Here is an 18,661-nt window from a genome sequence, read left to right on the forward strand (position 1 = left end):
TTATTGAATTGAATTTAGTCAAAGAGAAATTTATTGCACAAATATCTATTAAAAAAATGTTGGCCGCTGGAACTCCCTGGGACAGGTGCGGATCCAAAAGGAAGGGGGGGGGGGGTTCGATCCCTCACTAACACCGAATTCTCTCGGAACAGTACGTCTGTGTATAATATATATGAGACGTTGCAATAATCAATATTTTCATGAGGTTTTCTTTTTATCCCATTTTTGACTAACGTTGCGTTTGTGCGATGGTTTGTTTAATATTTTTTTCAGATATTTTTCACATAAATGTTTTCATGAAATGAACATTTTTGGGAATTAAAATGTCCAATGAGTATCATAGCGTTTTTTAAAATTTGTTTACAATGAAATTTGATTTTTTAGAGTTTTTAAAACATGAAATTCTCAAATTTCATTCCGATTTTCTATCTTGAATTTTTTTCCTGACCATCAACAGAAATAATTTGTTCCTTAATTTCTTTTGTCACATGGGGTTCCCAAAATTATAATTATCATGATTAATTTCTCCATTAATTAGAAATTTAGTTAATTGGAAATTTACTTTAATTACAAAGAAAAACGTGCTAAATTCATGTCCAATTTTTTGAAACTTCAAAAATATGTTATTTGAATAGCCAGTCATGACATATAAAAAAAATTGTGCGATTTGGTCATGAATTGTAAGAGTGGTCAAAACTTTTGGGTTGTCTTTCTTCAACTCCGAATTAATTCCGAACGGCAAATATTGTTACAGAAAATTAAATAATTTAATTACCTGAAAATTTTTATTAGTATATACAGTAAAACCTCTGTTTTGCGGACACCGACAGGACTAAAAAATTCGTCCGTGAAAGAGGGGTGACGGTTAATAAGGGGTTTGAAATACATACTTTCATATATTATACAACTGTAAATTATTATTTGGCCGTAAAAGAGGGGGTTGTCCGTTAAGAGGGTTTTACTGCAATGCAACTTATGAGCACGAATTTGCATGATAATCGTAGACAAAATCAGCTTGTCGAAAATAATTTAGCCAATCCCGAGATGTCACGTGACATTAAAAAAAAAAAAAATCCGGTTGCTAACAGCAGTGAGTGTTCCACGCGAAATTCCATGGTTGCTGATAAGATCAACCGCACCAGCCGAACTCGAACTGTGTGCAGTTAGCTTTTCTCCAGGAGGGTTACATCTCTATGGCGCCTAGACAAGGTTTTTTTTCAGGAAAGTACAGGGAAGAAAACGATGAATGACTGAAAGGGTCAGAGAAAGAATGATGGGTAGAACGGCTAAAAATTTATTCTAAATACACTATTGACAAAAGAGAGTGGCGGAGAAACATCTGTATATGAGAAATTCTTCTGTAGATTTCCAAATAAAGAGGTAGAAATATAGTTCAGGAAAAAGACAGTCAAGCCTCACTATCCTGAGCAGATTTATGATGCTGTGTATAAAGCCTCCCATGATAAAAAAATTGATGCTTTTAGCAAACACACTGCTTTGGGCATTGCTCGAAATTGCAGTTTCAAGTTCCTTTGCTGTTTAGTCACCTGACATAAGATAATGTTTAAAATAAACACGATTAAAAGAGAGAGTAAATTGTTTTAGAATTAATTCGGTGTGATCTACAAAGTTCAATGAATCTCATCAAAAGTGCCCAAGGCTTTCTTGAAAACATGGTCTGATGATGGCGTCAATGGTGTTATTACAGATGCAACAGTGCTTGCAGACAAAGAAGTGCGCCCAAGCATAGGCGCCGGAACCCAGGCTCGAGCTTACCTGCCACCCGGGTGGGAAGCCTAATATGCCGCCCCTAAAGGCTACCCGGGGGGGGGAATGACAGGGCTTCAGTCAAGGGACCTCGAGATAAACATGATTTTTTCACAAGAAATCCGAACACCATTGTTTACCGTGCAAAATGTTTGTGACCATACGTCCCGCTTTTGACATAGATTTTTTTTCATTTTCTGATCCAAAATTATTTCACCATTCTTAATAATGACAGATAATAACTAAATCCTCAAAACAGCACTTATTTTGGTGAGTCATTCATCACTTGTCCAGTAAGGATGATGTATATAACGAGGTTATTTTTATTAAGAAATTTATATATCTCATTGTTTCCGGTACTCCAAGGACGGACAAGTGAAAAGCCAAATTTTTGCATTTGCTTTCATTTCACCGTTCTGGAAAACAATACAGTCGATCCCACTTATAACATTTTTCAAAAATCGTAACTAAAAAACGTTATAGGCGAGAAAACGTTTTAAGCGGGAAATGTCTATAAGAATTATAGGAGATAGTTTTTCACCTACTATAGATTTTTTGTGTAGTATGTAGTTTTTAATTTATTAACAAACATTACTGTACATATAGAGATTGAATAGGAAGAAATTATGTATTTGTTATTCCATTAAATATTGTTTCGGATAATTTCTCACAAGTCCTTGGAAGAAGCAGAGGATGACATAATTGTCAGGACGCACAGATTTATTCACAGAAAACAGCTATTTTACACGTATTTACAAGCAGACAGAACGCGATCGACAAATAAGAATCTCGCAATTAGCTAAAAGTCTCAACAACACTGACTCCTCTCTCTATATTCCTCCCATCGTATTTAAAGAGATATCGAATTTTCCAGAAATTCTACCATAGTACCAGTCTGGCAGCACCACCGTAGGAGGTCAACGAAGACCTTTCAAGACCTTCTGAATCTTTCCACACGATTCGAGTGTTATCTTTACACTTCCGGTTTGACAACAGGAGATTACTGTCCCGAGGAATCCTCCAAAAATTGCGCTACCGTTATTTGTCGTAACAATATTTACGTGCATTATACGGGATGTAGTTTGCACGGAAAAAACAAGAAATAGAAAAAAAAGAAATCTTACATTTTGATTGATGCACAATGCATCTTTGAACCTAGGATGGTGTTTAACGTGCTGGGAGGCAAATTAAATTTTTTGCTGTTGTAACTCTAGAAAGGAAAGGATTATTATCGCCTACAATAAGAAATTTTATTTTTTCCTCTACACTTAGAGCTTTTCTTTTTAACTTGCTCTGACAAGGAAACGCTCTTAAGCTAAACTCATAGAATACGACGAAAATTTTACAGGCGTTAGTAGATGCTCAAAATATGTACCGTGAAAAAAGTAGCTGTGGGCGGAATTGCAACAAAAAAGTTGTAAAAAATGAATACAAATCAACATTTTTAACTCCAAATGCAACCTTACTTGGCGAGGATTCAGAGAAAAGCGGCAAGTTCTTAAATGAATTGTCCGTGTTTCCTCCGAATGAGTTTAAATCTGTTGTAAAGTTATTTTTGGGTATTTTGCATTAAAAAGTGTTTGAAATTGAGTTTAATATATATATGGATATGTAAAATCTGTCAGCTCCATTTCTTGAATATATATATATATATGATATATATATATATTCAAGAAATGGAGCTGACAGATTTTACAGAAGCCGAAATAAATTTTAAAAATAAGATAATGGAAATTTTGAAAGAACCTGAATCTATTTGCGAAATGCTAGATGTGAAGTAGAAGACACTTTGGATTTCGAGTCATCGGTTGACGAAAGTGAATTTGAGAATTCTGATTTTGACATTATATAAATGAAATGTATGTAGGTGAAGAGTTAAATGAAGAAGTCCAGAGTATATCCCATTTGAAACTGAAAGAGCAGCCGTTGAATACTGGCGTAGCAGTAAAAAAATAAAACATCGCACACTAAAATCTGTTCAAAGCAAGTATAGATTTGTAAAAAGTTTGTCTCAAATGTATTTGTGGGAAAATCAAGTCAAAAAATTTGGTGATAAGAGGCACAAACTATACGAAATTCAAAAATATATTTTTCAAAAGTTTCAGGATGCGAGATGCAGGCATGTAAACGTGCATGACTCGCATTTGAAAAGCTGTGCTTGTAATAAAGATCTATCTCTAAAAATGCTATTCAAGGCTTCCGGAGAATGGCTCTGTAATTTTAAACAGAAATGTAGAATTGTTTGCAGAAAAATTACTAAAATGATCGCTCAAAAGCAGATTTATGAAGAGGATCATATTGTAAATGCTTCAAAAGCATATGTAAATGATGTATTTTTTTTTTAAGAATTCGCAGTTGAAGGATAACCAGATGCTTAATACTGAGCAATCGGGCTTTAATAAAGAAATTCATTCGGGGAGAGAACGCTTGATTTTTTGGGTTCAAAACAGATTGAAAGTGTTTCACAATCTATCCATGCTACGACCAATTCATATACTGTGATGCCAACAATCGACAAAGATAGAATGCTGCTATCGCCTTTATTTACTGGTATTTTGAACCTAAAGGACATTTCGGAACCCAAGTTCGGCAGAAACTGTTTCAAGCTGATAATATTTACACCGTCGTTTCGAAATCAGTGAAAATGGGATCAAAAGAACTGCGCGAATATTTTTCGGAAGTGTATTTTAAAAACACTCCTCTAATGAAACCGTACCTTTAAAGTGGATTCTTGGTCACCCTTCTCAAAAAAAAAATGATTTGATTGATAGTGTTACGCCACCGGGTAAAATCGTTCGTGTGTTTGTGATGTCACCTAAAATCACTCATCTACACTCATATCCATAAATTGAGAATAATGCCAGCTCCGGCAAATAAAGGTTCAGAAACAAAACAAACGTTACTTATTCATAAAGCCCATTTATTAAACAAAAGATAAAGAACAAAAACGATGGTGTATGTATGATACCATTCATAAAAACTACGATTTTTGCTCCCTGGAGCAATTGTAAAAAATATCTCCTTTACAAAAACTTACTATTACATGGTTGGTATGATGGTTAATACATTGTATGCCATGCGATGAAATACAGTCCGTACAACGCCTAGGCATGCTGAGTATCAAATTATCGATCTGATCTTGGGGAAGATCACTCCACTCAGCAAGCAATGCTCTCCGAAGTTCCGGTACACATGTAGGAGGTGGTTGACGGGCTGCAACTCGTCGGCCAAGCATGTCCCACACATGCTCTATCGGATTCAAGTCAGATGAGAATGCTGGCCATTCCATACGGGTTATATCCTCAGATCCAAGGCATTCGTTTACGATGTTTGCTCGGTGAGGACGGGCGTTGTCATCCATAAACACAAATTCTGCGCCCATGGTACTCCTAAACAAACGTACATGTTGTTCCAGAATGATGTCCCGATAAATTTGGGCTTTCATGGTTCCGGTTTGAACATGCAGATCTGTTCTGGAACCCAATGTAATTCCACCCCAAACGAGCAATGCTGCACCACCGTAACGGTGTCGTTCAATGATGTTGTCTTGGTGGTAACGGGTACCTGGCGTTCTGCATATGAAAGTCCGACGTGAATCAGACTGCAAGCTAAACCTGGACTCGTCGGAAAACATCACACAAGCCCACTGTGACGATGTCCACATTGCATGTTCTCTACTCCAGGCTAATCGCTGCCGACAGTGAGTTGCCGTGAGCGGAACACATCTGACAGACCTGCCAGCATATAGACCAATATCTCCCAAACGTCTGTACACGGTTTGCCTTGAAACTGTAGTATCCGTGACTGGTTGCACTTTTTTTTTCATCATTTTGGAAATCTGCACAGCACGGGCACTCTGCTTCGCTCAATCTTTTTTTTTTTTTTTCTGTAACCGTCGTAGAGGGACGGCGCGGTGTCCCCCCTTGGTAAAACTTGGCTCTCCAGCTTCCTGGATGGGAGCGCTCTCTAGCAACGGCTAGATGGGAGCCATCACTCTCTGGCAGACGGCCAGCAGAGATGCTCCCCGGCGCAGACGGCCCGGGTGGGAGCCTAGGTCTGGACACCAAGCTCCCTCGAAAGCGGACGCGCTGCTCTGTCACCTTTCCTTTTCTCACATATATCTATCCAAGAATCTTGGACTTGTGATGGGACAGTATTGTCTTCCACGGTTGTGTCCATTCTGTATGGCTCTTGCAGTCAGATTTTCTTTTACTCAATAAACGGTCTCCGGCACGTCTCCAATACGTTAGAGGTTCTCACGAATATTAACGTGGAGGCGCGTCTGGTCTTTAGTATCCGTGACTGCAGATAGCTGACGAGACAGGTCGGATGCTGTTCTCCGCCTGCTTCTTTTGGCAGTTACTGCCAAATACCGGTCTTCATTCGGCGTTGTAACTCGGGGGCGACCTGCACTGTAACGTCTACTGACATTTCCGTTATCTTGGAATCGTTGCCAAAGCCTAGAGATGACACTTTGGGCAATTCCAAGTTCCTCGGATACTTCCATCTGAGTACGGCCACATTTCAGGTGGCCGATAATTCTACCACGTAAAAAATCATCCACATGCGCCCTCTGTGTCATAACTATTCGCTTATGGCACTGAGCGCCTTACAGAACTCTTGTAAACAATTTTACTTCTTTCCCACCATTCCTTATATACTCCCCCTCTTACACTCTCGTCATTGTGACGTACTATCGGCATCATCTGGTGGCTTCCTGAAATTTGCATATCATTCTTGCAGATGTGTGTGATAATTCTACAGGTGAAATTTTTACTTTAGATTTCGATTTCCGTGTGATCCTGAATTATCCTTAATTTATGGACATGAGTGTAATACAACCGTTTGATAGATACTGTTTTCTGGTGTGGAAAAATTTCGTTCGAAAATTTTCAGAGTTACCGTATATACTCATGTATAAGCCGAGTTTTTTTTCGTGGAAAAATTCGTTCTCCTCAAGTGGGGGGTATGCTTATACTCGGGTCAGTTTTTGATGAGAAAATATCGACCCTCGCATTATTGGTATGGGATATGTTCAAACCCCACAGAACCGATAATGTCAAAGCCAAGGCAAAGAAATCGAAAACATCATTGGCTTTGATTTCAGGTGAGCTAACGTCGTTTGCACAACCTTTAGATGTGAGCATCAACAAGCCTCTCAAAGACTATTTAAGGAACTTGTGGATTGAATGGATGAGTTCCGATCATCAAGAAACTACAAACAGTGGTGCCTTGAAGAAACCTGACATTGGCCTAGTGTACCAATGGGTACATGAGACGTGGAATTCTGTTTCCGCTGATCCTTCAAAAAGTGTTGCATCAGCAATGCGATGGACGGAACTGAAGATGATATCCTCTTTGAAAATGACAATCGCAATGACAGCCCAGATGAGGATAAAAACGAAGATGCACGTAAATCATCGTAATTCATCAGATCCATGTGAGGATCTGATGAATTACGATGAGTTTGGAGGCTCAGAAGAAACGGATTAAAAAGTTTGAATCATTTTCTGTTGTAAATTTCCGCAAACTATTCATTTTGCATGAAAATATAAAAAAAAAATTTCTCTTATTGTATTCCTGGTATTTGTATTTGTATTGTATTGTATTTAAAATGGACGGATTTTTTGGGGTCGGCTTATACACGAGTATATACGGTAGTTATGATTGAACAAATCAATTTGTTTCATCGAGACAATATTTTTAAAGTACAATCCATTGCACACAACCAGTTTTCTTCACCCCGCTACGTCAACATGTGGAAATATTCATGGCATGCATGCTCATACACAGAAAAGCATCCTGGGTATTTCGAGAATCCTGTTGATTTCATATTTATTGCAAACAACGCACTTGATTGCTGGAAACAAACTGCAACCAAAATATTCGCTGTAGCATACGTTTCTGCTTTATGCATTTCTTCAATAATGGTCGTTATTTGTAACACTTTCAATTTATAAAGAAATTAACTCTTACATTCGACCTGAATCAATTGTAATAAATTATATCTGCTGGTAAATTATGCAAGATAGTACTGATGCATCTAATCTGCATATTCTGGTTTTCGAGTGATACTTTTAAGAAGCTATTTTTCAAATATTAACGCCTCTAAATACAGCATAAAGCAAGTTTTGATAGTATAAATGCATTAGATGTTTTCGTTAATTTTCAAGAATGCAAAGTCGCCAATTGATGCTAACTGTACGAATTTGGCATCCCAGGCCCAATTTTCAACATTCATTTACTCCTCTCCTAACGCAATTCCGCAGCTACTTTTTTCACAGTAAATATTTTGAGCCATCTGCTAACTCTTGTAAAATTTTCGTCGAATTCTGAGTTTAGTTTGCGGGAGCGTTTCCTTGTTAGCTCTTCTTTTTAGATCTTTTGTGAAATTTATAGTTGATCAAAGAATGGTTTTTTGGGTTATTGCAAATTTGCTATCACTAGTTTAAATTCTGGAAGAAGTCTAGAACAGTGTAGTTAATATTCAATTCAACTTTTTTACTTTGTGTTTGGTAAGTTTATAAATAAGTAAGTCGTCGTTCGCTTATACAGTCGACGCTCCTTATAACGACCCCCTTCGTCCCGTCTAAAACGAACGTTATATTGGGATGGTCGTTATATCGGAAGTAAAACATATATGATAGTCATTCTATGAAAACATTTGGGACTTATCCTACCGGTCGTTGTAATGGAATGGTCACCATAACGTGGGGTCGTTATAACGAGTGCCGACTGTATATGTCTTCAAACGATATGAAGAAAGAAAGTACAGCAGCTTTTCTTAATTCTGATCTTCAGCGAACAACATTCCAGCAAAACAAAGGTGAATACAATGAAGAACTACATGAAAAATACCTTACTCACAGCAGACAGATGTGGGAAAGCCTATGCAAGGACATTGGAGGGAATAAGGTGAGTATATTATGAGAATTTACCGAGTTATAAAGTAGAACTCCTTAAAATGCCAGGCTGACTGATTTGCCAGCTTTGAGCAAAGGTGTGACATCAGTGTTATTGCTATGGTCAATCGGTGTTCCCAAACCAGCTTTTTTCCCACGAATTTCCAACACCACTTAAGCCCCGTTCACATGTGCACGATTGGGGGTCGCTTTGGTGATAATTACCGGCATGACAACTTTTTTCCCATCATAGGGGAAAAAAAGGTGGGAGAGAAGCTCATCACTTTCTTGGGGTGGATTGGTGGTCGACACCGACCTTCTCTCCCATAATCCTTTGCTCCGCGAAAACTACTGTAAGATCCTTCGTCAGCCATCTTAAATCAACCTCTTCCGTTCAACCCACGTAACCAGCGACGACTTCCGGAAAGAAGAGGGGGATTACCGCCATAAACTAAACGTCATGTGAATAGTTTGTAGAGAAAATCCCTGTTACCGGGGGGGGGGGGAACTTCCCGGGATGTTTTATTGCACATGTGAACTGGGCTTTAGAGTAGCAAACCTGGTGTCTTTACATTCTGTGGTAAAAATTAACAGGCAATATTATTGGTTCTTCTCTCGCAATAGAGAATTATTATTTTAAATTTGCTGATAATGGAAATGTACAAAATTTAATTATATTTGATGAAGTTTTTTCTCATCCGGAGTCCTATTTGTTTGAGTTAAAAAATAAGTATATGAGAGAAATGTGATAAAGCGTCGGAAGTTGGCGGCTTTAAATTTGGTGTTATTAGAAAGCATTTTGTGGATAACCCTGAATTGTTTTTGTTATGTACAGAGAGTGCACTCCTCAAAAAATAGCAATAGTCGAGATCACACAGTATCTGAAAATAACTATACAGGGTGGTAGCTACTGACCACCCAATAATTTCCCACGGGATTCCTCGTGAAAAAATAATATGGAAAAGTGTTTTCCGTTTTAGGATCGCATGAATATTTAATGAGTAATAACGTTTCGACTTTTTGTTACGCGTCAGTTTTCTACTACTTCACTGCACACCAACTCGATCACATATCGCCATACGGCAATTTTCCAACCAGTTGGGCGGGAAATTAAGGCACCATCTATCAGTGGTCACCCCAGGATCGGTATGTAAAGAACTTGTATCTAAGGCTTTATGCCCGGATTCGAACACGTGGACCTTGATGGTAACCTTCATAGTGGAAGACGAGCATCTTACCAGTCAGTTTTCTACTGGTCAATTATGCCCCAAACACTCAAAAAAAAAAACCGCCCCAAAAAAAAAAATTTCCCATTCAGCGGGTTGCCACTCATTGAAAATGAACTGAAAAATTCAACGACGTTAGAAGTCAAGTGCAGTTATTTTCTTCCATGATTGGCGCTTTTCCTCTTCGTGTAGAGCGATGTTAAACTTGTTATTCCGCGTTACTTTCTTTCGTCCCACTATATATTGGCAAATTCATCACCAGATTTGTAAAGCGTTAACCAAACCGGATCTATTTGAAAAATTGTTTTTCCAAAAATCACCACTTAATTTTCCAAAATGGTGTGACTTGCTCTCCTTCACTGTTGGGTGAAACATTGGAGGGGGACTTCAATGTTTCACCTGTGTATACGGTGCATAGAGTTTACTGCGCGAGATCGCTTTTTTTTTATCCCGTCTTTCGAATTAGATCTCATGTTGATCGATAAAACAAAAGCAATATAATTTTTGGGTTATTTTAAAATTTCATCGAAACTGTTAAGCGTAAAAAGTTTCAATGTATGATGGTAACTTGACGAAGGCGTCTGGTGGAAACAATAACGATTCAATCAGAAACTTTTTATCATACTAGTTATTTTATGAATTGACATATTTTCGATGTAATTAGTGTGGTCTCAGATTTTTTCTATTGCTTATTCATCGAGAGTCACATTTTCATACTTATTTATACATGTTGCAACAACGATTTTTGATTGCCTTGTGACTGCAATTGATCTTTATCTCACTGAAATGCTAATAAATATACTTTTTTGTGAGAAATATTTTGACATGACTTCGAAATTTTTCCAGCACGCATGATTCGCTCAGAGAGCAGTGTTTCCCAAACTTATTCAGCCCATCACCTCCTTTTCAAAAACAAAATTTCTCATCCCCCGGAAGGGATGTTAAAAACCCACATAAAAAGTTGAAAGATGCAGTGACGAATTTTCGATTTTTTTGCATCAATGTTTTCCTGCAATAGGGTAGTATAAAAAATGTTAAAAATTCGAAACTAATTACAATGAAAAAAAACTACAGTAAAGTTTCAAAAATCACAGTAAATTTCATTACAAAACAGAAAAACTAAATTTGTGAATTATAAAATTATAAACATATGCATACAGCACAAAAACATATGCATATAGTTGCATTGATTGTGGTCAAAGTAATATTCGCATCACACAAAAAATATCTATTAATATTAAAGTCATTTGAAAAAAAACAGACACAAAACTACAATTTTACTTAGTTTTAAGCATTCTCAAATCCTCACAATTGAATGAATATCTGTAGGTGATTTCGATTTTTGTCGAAAGATTTGTGAGTGCATTGAAACGTATCGCACATGAAAACTTTTGAGCTACATTAGAACCTCTCAATAACGGACGCTCACGGCAGGGCCGTCTTAAGAGCATCATGGGCCCCCGAGCCAAGTGATTTTTCCGAGGCCCTACCTGGAAAATTCTCAAAAAATGCAACTACTTCTCGTTTTTCTGAGGCCCCATCTTTTCTCGAGGACCCCGGGCCGTGCCCGGGTGAGCCCATGCGTTAAGACAGCACTGACTCACGGGACCGAAAATTTTCACCGTTAACGAGGAGTGTCCGTTAATGGATAGTAAAATAATCAGTAGCATGTCCGGAGTCCGTATCCATGTTGACGTAATTAAAAAGTGTTTGATAACTGGAGGTGTCCGCTAAGAAGTCGACTATTCAAGACTTCTAACGGGGAGTGTCCGTTATGTGGGAGTTTCCACTGTATATCCCATAAAATCAAGTTACAGTATTTGCTTTTGCAGCCAGAAAAATTAATAGCCCTCTTCAAATTTGAACTTTATGCCCTCTTTTAATGCTATTTCTGTCAATTTTTCCTTGTAAATGTGATAATTGTTATTGTTGGAGATTGAAAAGAAAGTATTGACAATTGTTATTTTTTCATTCAGTAGAGATTATTTATTTCATTACAGATTGTAAGGATCACTTGGGAATACGTGAAAATCACGTTATATAAAAAAATAAATATTATTTTAATCTCCCTCGGTACGGGCCTCTGGCCCGCAAACGGCTTCGCTCCTCCGGCCGTTAAAGGGGTCCCCTGCACCCGGACTGAAAATATTAACTCTGTTCTCACCACAACCGGAAATATGGCAAAACTGATAAGTTGAAACGAGACGTTCCAAAAACCGACCGCGGGTAGCACTATTAAAAAAAAATTCGAGAGGGTTTATGATGGATTCGAATTCACAGCCTTCATTACACATATCCCAAGCTCTAACCATTACACCGACTGACACATGCTGATCGACCGTAAAATTAGGTATATTTATCATTAAACGTTGCCAGGAAATATATTGGCGCCAATAACTACGTCACTCATGCGCATTACATCGTGGCCTGAAGTTCCGAAGTCACGATCGGGTGTGACGATTTAGTGACCTTAGCCATTGAGGCACATCCCATGTTAAAAATCCTATGTACGGTATGGAATTACGCAACCCGGGCTACCACTTGGGTTGATTACCAAATTTTAAGCACATCGGAAAAAATATGCCACTTCAAGTCAGAAACCGTGGTCAGAAGTGTGTCCTTCGCGTGGGCATTCTGCCTAAATTGGTCATTCAATAAAATGTGATACATAATTATTCATTTTGATTGGCAATAACACTAATAAATGATTTGAACTCAAAATGTTCAACAATAAAGTTTGTGAAAAATTCAAAATTTAATCATTAAAATAAATTTATTTTTTAATTATCGATCAACCCGCTCGTGAGACATTCACTGGTGTTTTTGGTATGTTATCCAAGTAAATTCTTGGTATATTACCTCATTTTCTGTCATGTTATTTCGGGTGTGAACGGTTCCATAGGAGAAAACGGTTCCATAGGAGAAAATGGAGTTTCTCTCGCCAAGCAAAGATAATGAACGAATAAAAAAAAAAAAAAAAAAAAAAAAAAAAAAAAAAAAAAAAAAAATAGAAGGAATCTGATATTTTTAGATTATTTCCTATACAAAACATTATCCTAGCATTAAATTGCAACTGAAAAAAAAAATCTCATTTCAAAATTTTTAGCGACACTTTAATTTAAGGGGTGTCATGACCTCTGAAGTCGATTTTTCAAACATGTCTTTGAAAAATATTTCATTTGATGTAACATCAGATGCAAAAAATTTCGTGTCGATCGGTTTAATTTGTTTTTTGAAAAAAAAAAAGAATCAGTGTAAATGGGAAAGAAAAAAACTTTTTCAACGCAATTTCCTCAAATTTCAGTTTTTGAACCCATCGTTTTTTTTTTTCGATTAAAAAAAAAAAACTACTGCACCAACAATTCTGAAATTTTGCAGGAATGTTTATACGTTTTAGTAAAATGAAACTCGAACTTCGATATCTGTGATCATGCATTAAAATTTTATGAATTTTTAAATTAAAAAAAGTGTATAAATTTCAAAATCTGAATTGAACATTTTTTAAAAAATACTTCCCACGGATTAATTTCTGAATCCGAGGTTCATTTCACTAAGGGCGGTATTCACTGACATGGTTTAAACTATAGTCACAATTTTTTGATGAGAGATCGACACGGATTGGTTAAATTTAGGTTTTCAACCAATCTATGTTGATCTCTTATCCAAAAATTGTGACTACAGTTTGAACCATGTCGGTGAATACGGCCCTAACACACATAAGCCAACACTTTCTAGAGCAAGAAGCCTTCGCCCGTGATTTTTCGATGATGTGACGTCATCACACTTCGACCTGTTTTTTCCCCGTCAGTAGCTTTTCGTCCCTGATCGCCATATTGACAGCCGTTAGCACGCACGTGCGCGCAGTTTTTTAGTGATTTTTTTAGTTTAGAAAAAGATATTTTAAACATTTATTTATTAATTTCTTGGCAAGGTAATAAACAATATTGTTGCACAAGTCCTTTAAAAATAATAGTTGAAGAAAACTGCTAATCCGGCCACCAGCGAGCTTCGTGGAAGGAAGTATAGGCCTATCTGTACAGCTGCATATAAAATCACAGGTTAGTTCATTTTTTACTATTACATGAAATGCATTGATGAATATTCTGTAATATTATTGCAAACATAGTTAATTTCATAATCCCAATTTTCATAAACTCAGTGCTATAAATAGGAATAGGGCTTTATTAAGTTAATTGATAATATTGGCACTGTGCTATTTGAATCTTTTTTTTTAATGTTATCCTTCAACGTAAGAAGTTTTTAACGAATAAACAGTTGGAGGGAATTTAGAATTACAGAAAATATATTTCAGGGGCCTCCTCTTCAGATCCAGGAGCCGGGCTTCTATGATAAAATTTTTAGTGGATCCCACTCTAGTATTTCTCATTGGGAGCCTTTGATGGATGGAACTTCAAATAATTACGTGAAAGGAAATATTTTATTTCATTCCCCCCTTTTCCTGAAACTGGGTCCCTTGGTAAGATCTGTGGAGATCTTGGTAAGACCTGCTAGGGTCAAAGTAATGAAAATTCTAAATTTCTTTTTGATGTTATAATTTCAACTAAATATTCACAAATTTTGAAAAAATGCAAACGTCTAATGATGCTTTTATTTCATGTCAATAGGTGTGTATGACTTGGACAGTATCATGGGATCAGACCAGAATCATGTGAATTTGCTGAGCGCCCAAGAAGAGAGAGGATAGATAGAACCACCAGACCAGAATCAAAGTTTTTTCCCCATGCCCAGCTCCATAAGGGCTGATTGTGGGACTACAGACGGGCCCAAATAGGCCTATGAAGAAGGGAAGATATGTGTTTGTGTTTTGTGCAAGTGTATGGATGTGCATGAAAGAAAAAAGTTGACAATATCGGGATAAATGGTCCAGGGGATGTACCACCTTTTTATTCTTAATAAGAATCCACTTCTTAACTATAGATTTGATCTTTAGTTAAGAATCGAGAGAGAACTTTGCTACCACATTCTTAACTAAGAATCGTTTTTGTTCCATAGTTAAGAATCGAGTTAAGAACCAAGGCTACCCACTTCTTAGCTTGATTCTTAGTAAACATTTTTTTTCTTCTATGCGAGATAAAAAAACTTTTATTAAAGAAAGAATTTATGATTCATATTTTAAAAAATGGAAAAAAAAATTAACGCATTTTTATTTCCAAATAAGGAATTTGTCAGACTTTTTAAGTTATCTGAAGGTTGTGTGGGAGAGTCAGTGCCGTCTTAAGGCATGGGCCCACCCGGGCACCTCAAGCGAAGAGGGGCCTCACAAAAATGAGATCTGGTTAAAATTTTGGAAAATTTATTTGGTAGGGCCTCAGAAAAACCAATTGGCCCGGGGGCTCATGATACTCTTAAGACGGCCCTGGGGAGAGTTGAAAACAGCGTTAGAGTCTATATACAGCACATATATGCTGATAATAGTGATAAAATATCGGATTATTTCAATAAAGTTTGATAAATTTTGCTACATTTATCAGTGATTATGTATAATTCTCAAATTTTCAATCCATAAATATCATGATCGATGAGTCGTAAATACAATTTTTTTCATATTATGGGAACTTGTAGATTTGAAATTATTTATTAGTTTAAAACTTGAGAGAAAATTGAATTTCGCCCACAAAATATGTGAGATAAAGCTCTAATCGGCCGAAATATAATTGTACATAAATTAAAAATCATTATTAACCTGCTGCTACGTTTGTTTTTTTTCACATGCTTCGGTGTACGTGAAAAAGCCAACATTACAGAAACGATGACTATTTTTAATATTGATGTATTATCTGATCACTATTATTATTTGACCACGAAGCAGCTACGCAATACATGTACATCATCACGTTCAATTCACCATGACAATTAATTTAAAGAAACATGAGGCATATTATAAAAATTATTGTTAGTCTTGTAATGTTAGCTTCACTTACATACTTAATGTAAACACAACGATGACTCAATTATTGCATTAACCATGGTTTGACAATTATGCATAATGACCTACAAATGTGATAGATTCACGGTATATGAGCAAAATCTATTAAACTTACCGAATGGCTGGTGATTATTCATATAATAACAGCTTTTTATCACTTTCACCATAACATATATATGTAGCATAGCCCCTCTTCATGGAGGGTGGCAGGGATCCATCCCAGTGAACGTGGGATGAATCTTTGATTCGAATCATATCGGATGATTAAGTATGGATATGTTTGTTTTTTACTGCAACATGTTAAAAAAATATTATGTATTTATCATTTCTTCTCAACCACATTCACATTTGCTGAAATAATCTCCGCCATTTTTTCAGGCTAGCGTCGCTCTAAAATTTCTTTTCCTCTCCATCTTGTCAACAACTAGTTGTTAATTTTTAGCTGGGCGCTGATTGGTCAATGGTGGAATTCCCCAAAAGGGAAATTTATCGGCCTGTCCATCGTCACGTGACTTTAAGAATAACTTTTAACAATCACACCGTGGTTGCATTCGGAGCTCGATTCTTACGTATGGATGATTGGATATTAAGAATTAGAAGGTGGTACACCCCTGGGGGTTCAAGAAAAAATAATGGTTGGTATGTAGCTTATTTAGGTTAATTGTTAAAGTTTAATGTTTTAGAAATTTAACTAGGGATGACCGCGAAGAGAGGGGGAAGGGCTTCCCAACCCCTGGTTCCTAAAATCTGAAAACAAAGAAAAATCTTATATCAAAATCCTGATCTCAATAACTTTGACACAATGAATAGATCAAACAATTTTAGTTACATCAGAATTTTTAATGAAAAAATGCAATTTTATCAGGAAATATTTAAGAGGGACCCCGTGAAAAAGAAAATTATTATAAATACAAATACAACGCCACAACAGGCAAAATGCCCATCGAGGTGGCTGATAAAAAGATGCCCATAAAAATATGGATGTCATATATTTGAAAAAAAAAAAACAGCAACCCAATTAAAAATGCAATTAACACAAATTATAAACAATATATACACATGATAAAATATTATACAAAATATTATATAAAGACATTATCACCAAAACAAACAATTCGTACGAGAGAAAACTTGAGTTGGGAGGAAAAATCATTATCGGAATGGAGAAATTAAATTAGTCCTACTGAGCGAAAAATTCTAGATAGGGGAATATATAAAAACAATCTGGATTTGGTACGTTACCGAGACCATTCGAGGCAAGTAGGGTGGAGACTTTTATTCAGGTGAGTCCAGGGCTCTACAGCCCGGGCGTCCGACCATCGTGAAGGCACAGGCAGGCGTGGATGACGGTTCGGAACATCCAGGGCGCCACCGGCGGGGCGTCGGAGCCATCAGGGCGACTCTGGTTGGGCCTTGTCAGAACCATCAGGGGCGACTCTGGCTAGGCGTCAGAACCATCAGGAGCAGATGACCGGCCAGCGAATTCGGGACGCCGCAGGGTGGGCGTCGAAACTTCGGAGAAAGCACAGGCAAAGCCGCGTTCTTAATGCAGCTTTGGGCAGAGATGTCCAACACCAGAGGCGGGGCGTCGGAACTTCGGAGGAAGTACAGGCACGGATGCTCAAGGGCCGAATCAGGGCCTGGTTGGAAACAGTCAGATGTGAATGTTCAGCTTGGAAGTCATTGTAGCAGGAATTTGGGCGACCTTTGGCCCTGGATATACGTCGTTAATCATCTTCGGCTAATTAGTAGACCGGGGGGGGGGGGGGGGCGCGAGGGCCACACAGACAGCGGAGCGGAGAACACGTCTCCATTGCATCGTGTTCTCCAGCAAAAAGCCTCGTTTACCTCAACTTTTCTCCAGATCTTGAACTTTTCGGCATTGTGCGATTGGTGGCGGAGGGATCACGAGGTCATCACGTCATGCCCTCTCGATGAAACCGCGCGAAAAGGATGACTCACCCCCGGAGGAACTAGGAGGGGGGGGGGGACAAAATGGCCAAAAGTCGTGTTGAAACATGATTTCTGCAAAATCTGGACTTTGCACTGGAAATTGGAATTTTTGGCTGAAATTATGTGTTGAAAAAGTTCTGAAATTTCGAATTCGAGTACTTAATTTTATTTCCCGTCGAACGAGACCATTCGTAGCGTCGACAAACAGAGTTAAGTGGGCCAAAAGAGGTATTTAATTATTGCACGTGATTATATAATACCCGGCGCTAATTAAGGCATTTAATTAGCGTGGGAGATGTTATAAGGTGGGATTTACATATAATGGAGATGAGGGAACAAAAATTGTGACGTGGGGATTATTAGAATGACATAAAAAAATGATATTTTTTTATACTTTCCTTGAATATCATGCAAAAAATTATAATAACAATGATGATGCAATTTAGTAATTATGTGGCGTGTTTTGTGTGAGGTTTATATCATATATAATGGGGAAAATTATGTGTGTGGGTGTGAATTTGTCAATTTCAAAATATTAAAAATAATGCCACAATTTTCAGCCTCGCTGAACCATATAGGAAATAATAATCGAATCATTAATGAATGTGTGGTGTTTGTTTTTACGTGTGGGCGACATATACGAATATTGAGTATTTACGTGTGCATGTGTGTATGAAGAATGAGCGTAATAAATAATAATCACAAAATAATAATGACACTGCACCTTCCAATTTTCCCGTTCTCCATAACATGGTACAGTGGGTACATGCGAGTTCAAAGCAAGCTCTGTATAACTCATTTTCTAGGTAACGATATTATCATTTTTTGCAAAAACCTTAATTTGCAGTAAATCCAAGCAGGCACCA

General features: G+C 37.3%; 1 protein-coding gene and 1 long non-coding RNA gene across 2 annotated transcripts in view; one reads left to right on the forward strand and one right to left on the reverse strand.

Moving 5' to 3' along the window:
- Positions 1-18,661, forward strand: part of LOC149080332 (sarcoplasmic calcium-binding protein-like) — a 439,250-nt gene that overhangs the window by 70,837 nt on the left and 349,752 nt on the right. Inside the window, exon 3 of the mRNA XM_089238635.1 lies at positions 8,569-8,682. Within this exon, the coding sequence (XP_089094761.1) occupies positions 8,569-8,682 (114 nt within the window). The remainder of the gene's footprint in view (positions 1-8,568; positions 8,683-18,661) is intronic.
- LOC149080333 (uncharacterized) lies at positions 13,790-17,681 on the reverse strand. The gene is made up of 2 exons (XR_016193500.1): positions 17,085-17,681; positions 13,790-13,935 (listed from the first exon to the last, which is right to left on the reverse strand). It is a non-coding gene; the product is annotated as an uncharacterized LOC149080333 (long non-coding RNA).

Source organism: Pholcus phalangioides, unplaced genomic scaffold, assembly GCF_987345545.1.
Source record: "Pholcus phalangioides strain wild (caught in Gottingen) unplaced genomic scaffold, Ppha-v1.0 ptg000011l_1, whole genome shotgun sequence".
Classification (NCBI taxonomy): Eukaryota; Metazoa; Arthropoda; class Arachnida; order Araneae; family Pholcidae; genus Pholcus; species Pholcus phalangioides.